This window comes from Canis lupus, chromosome 29 (assembly GCF_048164855.1).
Source record: "Canis lupus baileyi chromosome 29, mCanLup2.hap1, whole genome shotgun sequence".
NCBI lineage: Eukaryota > Metazoa > Chordata > Mammalia > Carnivora > Canidae > Canis > Canis lupus.
This window is the reverse complement of record NC_132866.1, coordinates 16,240,555-16,251,472: the sequence shown is the minus strand read 5'-3', so window position 1 is coordinate 16,251,472 and position 10,918 is coordinate 16,240,555. Positions and strand designations below refer to the sequence as shown.

Sequence of the window (10,918 nt, the reverse complement as noted above, 5' to 3'; positions counted from 1 at the left end):
TTATGAAAAAGAAACAAATATAAAATTTTTGAGTAACAGAAAGATATACATTTACATCGGTCTGTGATGGAAATGCTGGTCTGAATGCTTTGATTTGCAGGAGTGAATTTTATGACAATAAATCATAATAGACTTGTATACTTTTGTACTATAGTTTCTAGCACATAGTAGATTCTCAAGTATTGAATTAAAGTACAGAAGTGATGTGATAAAACTGTTACTTGAGGAACATTATTCTAGGAATGCAAAAAATGGGGAAGAATACTACTAAGAAAGACAGACCAGTTTGTTAAACGCCTCGTTTTTAGTTTAGTCTGTCCTTTGGAGCATCAGCTAGGATGGACCTTGGCCCTACTACCACAAACTACCCATCTGTATTAACATATTTCCAAACCACTAAATAGAAATTATCATTATCTTACTGCATACATGTTATATATAAGACGAAGCCCACAGTAGTGTTAAAGGCTTGGTTTATACAATACAAATTAATGCAGCAAATTAATAAAAGGCCTCATAGCATGCTGCATTCCAAAATCTAGAACAAAGTAAAATAATTCTCATATAGGGATATTAGCCACTTATATAGTTCTCCCTAAACTAAGTCACTTTAAGATATAACTTGTAAATGTGTTGCTGAATTTGAAATCTTAATTTAGAAATCAATCAAAAAATGAATGGTTTTAAACATAACCAGTAAATGTCAGCAACTGACCAAAATGATAAAGAATCTATTTAAATGAGAATACATAAAGGTATTATGACTCTCCAGCATAGAGAAGAAACTTTATCATTAGAGACTGTGTGCCATGCTTTGTCAAGAGAAAGGCACTAATTGTCGCGAATTATCCTTTTATCCAGCTTTCATATTCTCCACAATTCAGTCTTCAACATTTATTTTCCCTCTTAGAATTCAAGCACTTTGATAATTTGAACAGCTCTTCACTGATACCCACATTAGTTACTTTCAGTCCTGTGTTGAGTTACAGATAACAAATCTTCACCTGAATATAGACATTTCGAATGGATGTTCCACCATAACCTCAAACACAAAATGGCATAAAAGCCAAATCAAAATGATAGCTCCTATAATTGAGTATTCCCAGTTAATCCCATTTGTCAATGGTATCATTTTTCTTGGTTATGATTTCTTCTTTTCCTTTGTCCTCATATTCTTTTACCAATTTCATGTCTCCAATTATACCCTCCTTTCTACTGCCACTGTCCTCTACCTGCAACTCAATCCAGATATAATCACTTCATATCTGTAACACTTGAAATGTCAGTTTCTAAATCTCACTGCATGAAATGGGCAAGTGATTTGAGACAGCACCAGGTCAAGTGTCACCCAATCCAGAGAAAGGGTTGGAGTATATACTATAATAACTCTGCCAAAGAGGAATAGCAGCTGCCCTATGAAGTGGGCCAGCCCTAGATGGCAGAAGGGACCAGGAAGCTACAATACTGCCCCTAAAAAATCCACACACTACCTCTACAGAGACCACCACCAAATGCAACCAGATGAATCAGACTGAGGCCCTATCTCTTCCCTTTTTAGAGGTTTCTGAATTAAGAATTCTGCCTCCACTGGGTGGTCTCCTTCCCCCAACTCCAAAAGGGCTAGCTAGAGGAAAAAAAGGGACATATTTTGGAGCCAAATTACCTCTTCTTTAATCCAAGCAGCTAGAAGCTAATACCTTCAACGTTTCTTCAGGTAGAACAAGGAGTCTGTGATTAATGTTTTGTGTTGCTTATTTTATTTTTCAAATGATTGAAACCTGTCTTAATTTCTGGAATAAATTTTCTCTAGTAATCAAAAGTGGCAGAAAGATACAACATCAAACTAGTACATTAGGGGACTGTACTTCAAAGGGAAGTGGAAAGGATGAGAGCATTTTACACAGTACGATGAGAGACCCAATAAGGAAAAACTAAAACCATTTTATGCTGCAATCCCTCAGTAAACCAGTCATCCTACTTTCCCAATCTTATCTCTCAACACATTTCTAAAACCCTAGGCCTTCACCATAATCTACCAGTCTCTGAGCTGTCTACTCAAGATTCCTCCAATCTACACATTAACATTTCCATGGCTTTGCTCCCATCTACAATGTCATTCTCTTCAGTCTATCCAGAGCCAAATTATATTCAAAGGTCCAATTTTATTTTATTTTATTTTATTTTTTTTAAAGATTTTATTTATTTATTCATGATAGTCACAGAGAGAGAGAGAGGGGCAGAGACACAGGCAGAGAGAGAAGCGGGCTCCATGCATCGGAAGCCCGACGTGGGATTCGATCCCGGGTCTCCAGAATCGCGCCCTGGGCCAAAGGCAGGCGCCAAACCGCTGCGCCACCCAGGGATCCCCAAAGGTCCAATTTTAAAGCCACATCTTCCTCCAAATTTACTCTCACTTTAAGTACAAAAATACTCTCATGTAAATGAAAACATACTGAGTTTATACTCATTAAGCACACAGCCACAGCCTTCCTTGTGACATTTCTGATCAGTCTTCAGCTTTTTAAATGATCTCATACTTGTAAGAAGGAACATCATTCTGAACTAAACAAACCTCTTAAATCTCTAGCAACATGATCCTGATAATAAAACAAATATAATCTCTACTACATTTACATTCATTCTTGCAAATGTTAAATGTTGTTCAGTAGTTCTCAATGAGGGTGGGGTCCACTGAGTTTATACAATGATTTGAGACTCAATGTACAAACAGTGCAAAACAATAGAAGTTTGTCTCATTCCGAATATTCGTCTACGTTAAAAAAAAAAGCCTGTTTTTATAACCTTAGCTTAAACTGTTTTATATATTATCCTCCTGTAAATTAAAGAAAGCTGTTCAACCTCAAAAAACAAGTACTTTCTATACTGTTGCTCAATAATACGCCCGACTCTGAAAAAAATCTTCACATAAATTGATATCTGGTATCCACTTAGCTTGCAAACTTAGTTTTCTGAAACTCAAATGAATACTAATTGGACACTAAAGAAAAGGAAATGGATTATGGAAAATCTATGTATACATGTGCAACAAAGCCATCACCAAAGATTAAGTGTAAAAGATTGGTGGGGAGGAGGGGCACCACAATGAGCTTGATTGTGTGCACTATTAACCAGGTAACTAGAGGGGGAAAAAAACCAAAACGGTCAGCTGAGCCCTCTTGTAGGCCTCCAGTTAGCCATACAGATGTAGGCCAGTTTGGTTGTTGTCCAAGTTTTTTCTTTGGGGGTAGTTATCAAAATCACTGAAAATCCAATAGCCTAAGAGTAGTTTAAAGGAAGAGGATATAAAACTAGACACTTGCTTACAAGAGTGTTTTAAATAAGCGCTTCTACAAATGGAATCCACATTCACATATGAAGATGTAGTGATGATATAGATTACAACATCTATTCCTTTTTGGAGGTTAAAAAAAAAAAAAGCCACAGGTTATTTGACTTTTTAGCAACTCTCACTCATTAGGGAAAAATGCTATATTTAAAACTTAACAGTCACAAAATTCCTTTCAATTTAAGCACTTTTTTTCAGAGTTGTTTCTGACAGTACTACAGGACCAATTCACACTTCAATACTGTTTCAGTAAAGTGAGAATTGGTTTCGCTCTTACTGGAGCTCATCAGCTGTAGGCAACTGGTCAAGAAACATTTATCTGTCTTAAAGCCCTCTGTTATCCACCTTTATTTTTTCATGAAAAAACTCACATTTCTACAAAATTATTTCCATATTAAGAGCCTTACAAATAAAAACATTATCTTTAACAGCTTTGAGTACTAATACTTGTTCTCTTAGTAGTTAGCAGTATATATAAACAATAAAAAACTTACTCAAGAAACTGCAAATACAAATGAATCCAATCCACAGATATTTGGCAACAGCCTCATACAAAGCCTCATACAAAAGTACCAAGTCACAAATATATTTCCCAACTATTAATTCATTCCCCAAACATGTATTAAACATGTACTGTGCACAGGCAGTATTCTAGGTGTTGGGAACATGGCAGTGAAGAAAACATGCATCCCTCAGGGAATTTACCTTCTGGTATTGTGGACCAATACATATAAAAGCTCCATGTTTAAAAAAAAAAACAAAAAAACTCTATGTTAAATTTTTTACTCTTTGTGGTCACAGTATTTTAATACTGTTAGTTATTTAACTAACATCTGTTAGTGTTCCCTCAGAAGCTATATAAGATATGCGTAAATGTTTTAAATCCAATAGAAAAATTTGGCTCTGTACAGCATAAATATTATTTACAACAAACTATAAATTTTTAAATTACAAACTATATCATGTGAATCTCAAATACCACCCGTATATTTCTCAAATAACATCCAATAAGCAAGTTGAGTCCATGAGACTGGTCCTGTTCTTCAATATAATGGCTTCCTGTCCTTTGCAGGCAAAGTACATTGACAAGTTTTTCACATATTCCCTAAATACACTTTGAAAGCAACATGAACAAAAGAATAATTTATCTGTCTGACCAGTTTTGATGACAATTAAAATCAGAAGGAATATATTACATCAAAAATGCATCTATAATCCAACATAATCTGATCACAATCCTGAGTAACTGATTTTTGATGAACATTACCTTTAAAATAGAAACACTTTCTGGATAAGGTTTTAAACATAGAATAAACTAATAGAATAGAAAGGAACCTGTGTAAGAAACATGAAAACTTTGTTTCATGTGATGAAAATACCAGACACTGAAGTTCACAGAAAGTGAATCTATGCAAATCAGATTAAAAAAAAAAAAAAAAGGCTTAAAAACTAAGCTAGCTTTTTTTTTTTTTTTTTAAGATTTTATTTATTTGCTCACGAGGGACAGAGTGAGAGGCAGAAGAAGCAGGCTCCCTCTGAGGAGCCTGATGTGGGACTCGATCCCAGGACTACAGGATCACGATCTGAGCCAAAAGCAGATGCTCAATCACTGAGCCATCCAGTTGCCCCTAAATTACCTATTTCAAAGAACTCTAGGTTAAATTCTATCAAAAGGGAGAAATATTTTGTACAGTACTCACATTCTAATTAAGTTCCTAGGTAAAATTTAACCTTTATACCTTGAGCTTCCTTTACGTGAAACATCACTAAATTTTAAAAGTTGCCTTTATTCTACTAGTTTAAAGAGTATGAAGCCAAGGTCAATTATCCCTGTGGGGGATTGTTTAGCTTTGCACGAAAGACTCAGAGTAAATTTTATGGTTATGTGTACTACATTACCAAAAAAAGATGTTAAAAAGACAGACTCGGGGCACCTGGGTGGTGCAGTTGGTTGAAGGTCTGACTTGTGGTTTCAGCTCAGGTTGTGATTTCAGAGCCCTGAGACCAAGCCCCAAGTCAGGCTCCACACTCAGTGAGGAGTCAGCTTGAGATTCTATCTTCCTCTCCTGTTTGTGCTTTATCTTGTTCTCTTAAATAAAGTCTTTAAAAAACAAAAAACAACAAAACCCCAGACAGACTCAGGGCATTAGATGCAGGAGTCCCTGAAAAGAGTACCAAATCCTGTGACAGATTAACAGGAAAAAGAGCAATTATGGCTCATCAGAATTCCAGGAAAAAAAGGAGCCACACCATCTATCACAGTATCAAACCATGTATCATATTATCATTTTACTAACTTAGACCCATCCAATAAGTTTAAAAGCAGAAAGCTGTTAATAAAGATATTTTTAAGCTATCTACAGAGAGATCACTATACAAACTTTAACAAGTCTCAGAAAATATAAAAAGTATTTTTGGCTAATTTTTTCCCAAATCTGAAAATAAAAGGAAAAAAAAATGACCTATAGTTCCCTTTTCAAAAAGGAAGACTAATAAAAAATTAAAGGTAAGTTGTAAATCTGACTTCTATTAAGAGGTTCTGGTTAATGTTTAAATTTTGAAACCACCTTTGGCCTGCGTTCAGTTAATATGGCATGATAAAGTTTACCAAAAAAAGTATTCATTAATTACTCCATAATCACCCCTATACCAACCTATTAGTTCATGTGTCTTAATGACAAATACACTCACAATCCAATCAACACTTTCCTTTGCTGGGTTTAATTTTGACTTTGCGTCTATTGCCCCTTCATGTCGATATCTTTCCTTCTGTTTAATTCTTAGCCTAATAGATTTTTAAAATCTCAGTAGCTAAGAAATAAAGTTCAAGAAGTCTGAAAAAAATAAGATTAGAGGGTTATTTGTAAATGTAAATGATCTATAACTCCCAGTGTTGCCCTAAAACACTAAATATTAACATTTGCAATATCCTAAACCCAGTGAACGTTTATGAGAAATTCAAGAATCAGCTTAACTTTTTTAAGATTTTATTTTAGAGAGAAAGAGATGAGAGTGGGTGCGCGCATGTGCGCGAGCGAGCAGCAGACTCCTCTCGCTGCTGAGTAGGGAGTCAGATGCTGGCTCAATCTCAGGACCCTGAGATCATGACCTGAGCATAAGTCAGATGCTTTAACCCACTTAGCCGCCCAAGTGCCCCTCAGTTTTATTATTTAAAGCAGGAAATAAGGGATAAAAGAAAAACCTAAATTTTACTGAAAGAAAAAAACAAACAGAATTCGAGGTCAAGGATTCTCACTTTAACCTGAAATTATTAGTGGAAGGATAGTGGGTGGCTCAGCAGTTGAGCTTCTGTCTTTGGCTCAGCACGTGATCCCAGAGTCCCGGGATCAGGACTTCCTGCATGGAGCCTGTATCTCCCTCTGCCTATGTCTCTCTGCCTCTCTCTCTCTGTGTCTTTCATGAATAAAGAATTTAAAAAAAATTGTTAGTGGAAAACTTCTACAGATTACCAGTCATTCTTCAAAGGCAAAGACGATTTTTCTAAATTTCTGTATGAGGCTGCTTCAACCTATTATCTCTTCGTTTGCATCAACATGGATGGAACTAGAGGGTATAATGCGGAGTGAAATAAGTCAATCAGAGAAAGACAATTATCATATGGTTTCACTCATATATGAAATATAAGAAATGCTGAAAGGGACCATAATGGAAGGGAGGGAAACTGAGCAGGTAAAAATTAGAAAGACAATCCATGAAAGACTCCTAACTCTGGGAAACAAAGGGTTGCAGAAGGGCAGGTGGGTGGAGAGATACGGTAACTGGGTGACGGGCATTAAGGAGGGCATGTGATGAGTGCTGAGCGTTATACTGTATGTTGGCAAATTGAATTTAAGTAAAAAAAAGTATTCTGTGCTGTTTTACCTTCACTTGATGAAGTCAGCATGTAGCTGTAAACATGTTTTTAAACTTAATATACAAAGCAACTGCCATCAGTTAGGCTCTCACTGAATAGCACTAAAGGAAAACTCTTGGATTTATGGATGAAAGAACTAAAAGCTTACAAAGTAGTTACTGTGCTATATACCGTGTTAGCAGTAAGACTGGGACACACCAATGACACTCTCTTGAACTTTCACTGTTTAAAGAAATCTCCACGTTTATATGCTAGTATTCTGAACTTGATAATGTTTCAAGAATAATAACATCGACATAAACACTATCCATGCAGGGATCCCTGGGTGGCGCAGCGGTTTAGCGCCTGCCTTTGGCCCAGGGCGCGATCCTGGAGACCCAGGATCGAATCCCATGTCGGGCTCCCGGTGCATGGAGCCTGCTTCTCCCTCTGCCTGTGTCTCTGCCTCTCTTTCTCTCTCTCTGTATGACTATCATAAATAAATAAAATAAATAAATAAATAAATAAATAAAACACTATCCATGCATTTCCAGGATAAACGAAATTTCCAGGTAGATTCTTCAGTGTTTATACATGTTTGCCTGCTGCAATGTAAAAAGGAATTTTAGTTCTTTGTAAGATTTGCGAATTACTCAACACCTTCACTGAACTTTAAAATGAAAGACTGAAAAGGAAAAAAAAAAAAAAACGAGGCCAATCATCACTTTTCTATTTTTGTAATGATGAATAAAAGTTGAAAAGTAGTTGTACAGAGACTAAATAGGCCTTATTCACACGGAGATTGTTCAGTTTTATTGTCAACGCCTCTTGAACCTTAATCTTTCCCACGAGATCAACTGTGCAAATAGAAAGTTGTAGTCTGTAGTTGGGAAAGCTACACCCACGATTAGTGTACCAACACAATCTTTTTTCTTTTTTCTTTTTTCTTTTTTTTTGAAATTTTTTGATTACCAGCACATCTTTTGAAATACTGTTCCACTGATTTACGGCACGCTTTTCTTACAAAAAAAACTTCCAGGCCATCATTCGGTAACAAGTAAAAAACGCTCTAGCATCAAGGCACATCACACACACAAACACACACGGAGGAAACTGCCAAGCGCCTGGCACTATACACCACTATCTTTATTAGACTAACCCCCATAAGGTAACAAAACGAGCAGGTCAAAGGCGGGGGGTGGGGGTGGGGGTGGGGGTGGGGGCAGATTCTAATCCAGGCGCTCCGAATCCAAATCCAGGCTCCTTTACTCGAGACAAAAACCAAGACGTAAGTCAACGTTAGCTGCAGTTGTTGAATTGCTAACAGCTAAGCGCTCGTGGCACCTGCGCTCTACCCGGGCTTGCTGGGGGGGGGGGGGGGGGGGTAGGGGACGTGCAAGGCTTTCTCATTCCCCTCCTTGCTCGGAGTTTGATAGGCACGAATTTGAAATGTCCTTACCGGCCAGGGCTGGTCGGATCCCTCGATGTCCTTGGAAGTAAAGGCAACATAAAAACCAAGAACACTCTTTTCTCGGGAGACCCCCCCCCCAAAAAAAAAATCCCAAAGAACCGTCTTGAAGTTACTTAAGATCACAGTGACGGAAGAAGTGTTTGTAAAGAGTCGCCCCAACAGTGAAAACACAAGACCCACAGTCAACCTGGGGGAGAGAGAGAGGCAGGCGAAATCTGGCCGAGCAGGCGGGGCTCGGCTGCCGCTCGCGCCGGGAGGGGCCAGGCCATCGGCCCCCAGTGCGGTGGCCCCCTCCGAGCCCCGCGCCCCGGCCCCGCGCCCCGCTCCCCGCTCCCGGCCGCGGCCCCCGACGGAGGGAGGGACTCCTAACTGCGCCCCCCAGCGCTCGCCGGCCTCCCGGCCCCGGGGCAGGCCGGCCAGGCGCCGAGCCGAGCCGGGACCCGCCGAGCCGCGGGGGCGGTGAGCATCCCTCCGCCCAGACCCCGCGACTCTCGGCGCCGGGCGGCCAAGCACTCACCCCACTTCTCCGAGCCCCGGGCCGCGCCCCTAACGAGGCCGCTGAAGCTCCGGCTGAACGCCTAATCTCTCCATCGTGGGCTCCGGTAGACCAGGAGGCGGGGAACGGGGCGCGGGGAACAGCGACCAGGGGCAGGGCCGACACCGCGCTCCCTCCGTCTCCGCGTCCCCAAACCCCCGCGGAGCTGACACATCAACAAAGATGGCGGCGACGCCGAAGCCGGCCCCGCTACAGCTGAGGGGGCGGGGCTCCCTGGAGGAGCCAATCGGCGAGTCGCGGGCCGTGTGACGCAACGCACCTTCGGTGGGCGGGGCCAGGGCGGCGCCGCCTCCTGCCCCCGGAGTCCCCAGCCCCGCGCTCAGACGCGCTGGGCATCCACGCCCGGGCTGGCTCGGCTCGCGGGCGGTCCTGCTAGTCCTGTCCTGTCTCTCCCGCCCCAAGCCAGGACGCTCTCATTGGATAGAAGCCCACCTCACCCTTGAGCCCTCTCGTATTAGTCAGGGGCATAAAGCAATAAAAGAATTCGAAATTGTGACTTCCTTGCTCCGATGCGCAAACCTTGCACCTGACCTGGGCGGCATCAGCAGGAGCAGTTTACCTGGTCGCCTGACAGTTCATCCCTGGGACAGCTTCTGAGGGTTTCCGTAACACCGCGTTCCTGTCTACAGCCTGGCGCCCACTGCCATTGTTTAATAATAATAATTCGTGCATTCGTCTCTGGCACCGGACTGTGAGAGCCTTGAGCGCAGGAAGTGTCCTCGCCTGGCTGGGTGTGATCCTGGAGACCCGGGGTCGAGTCCCGCATCGGGATCCCTGCACGGAGCCTGCTTCTCCCTCTGCCTGTGCCTCTGCCTCTCTCCCTCTCTGTGATTAAATGATTCATGATTAAATAAATAAAATCTCATGATTAAATAAATAAAATCTTAAAAAAAAAAGAATGGGGACTGACATGCAGGAGCTGCTCAATAATTACCAACAAAAAGTGTATTGCATACTGTTGCTTAATCGGGTGCATATAAGTAAGGGAAACAGTTTCAGTCTGTGAGGGTTTTGCAAATCTGCGCTGTACACTGGTGATGTTCTCTGGTTTAGGGCTTCCTACTCACAACTCAGGAGTGAAAATAGTAATTCTGTCAAGTTGTCAACGTGAGAGTTTGTAAAGCAAAGCTTGTTCCTGTTATGTGAAGCTTCTTTGATACCAACTGCTGGGAGAAAAAAAATCACTAGAAAAGTTCAACATTGTGTAACTTTGTTCCTCTTTCCTTTTCAACAGGAAATCGCGCCTCCCTCCTTAAATGAAAATACTACAGTAAAACACACTTTGCAGTTAAAAGTGTTTTTGACGGTGAAGAAATGATTTGACTTTAAATTTGACCAAACATTCCCTGTGAGATATATAATCCAAGGGGGGGAAAAGTAAGCCTTTTTCTCAGCTCATAATTTCAGTAATAACATCCTTATTGTTATTTTTAAAATATACATATTAGTATAAGCATATAAGTAATTATGGTTCTGGGAACCAAGATTTTCAGTATTAGATAAAGGAAATATAAATACAAAATCAAACAAGTTAAGTAAAAATTCTGAAATCCTAAATCTGAATTTAGAAATATCAGTATGAACTCATGGTCCTTTTTTTTCTTTTTAAAGATTTTATTTATTTATTCACGAGAGACAGAGAGAGAGAGAGAGAGAGAGAGAGAGAAAGGCAGAGACACAGGCAGAGGGAGA

At 40.3% G+C, this 10,918-nt stretch overlaps 1 protein-coding gene across 8 annotated transcripts in view; it reads right to left on the bottom strand.

The window, feature by feature from the left end:
* CCDC186 (coiled-coil domain containing 186) overlaps positions 1–9,418 on the bottom strand; it is a 59,277-nt gene extending 49,859 nt beyond the window's left edge. For 3 of the 8 annotated variants that reach the window (XR_012020560.1, XR_012020557.1, XM_072805229.1), the window contains exon 1: positions 9,188–9,418. Coding sequence is in view for 2 of the 8 variants with exons in the window: in XM_072805227.1 (XP_072661328.1) it covers positions 8,659–8,708 (50 nt within the window). In the remaining 6 variants the exon portion in view is untranslated. Of the gene's footprint in view, positions 1–8,658; positions 8,858–9,187 lie in introns of all 8 variants that reach the window. The other 5 variants (XR_012020556.1, XM_072805227.1, XR_012020559.1 and 2 more) reach the window with 4 other exon arrangements.
* Between the last annotated feature and the right edge of the window lie 1,500 nt (positions 9,419–10,918).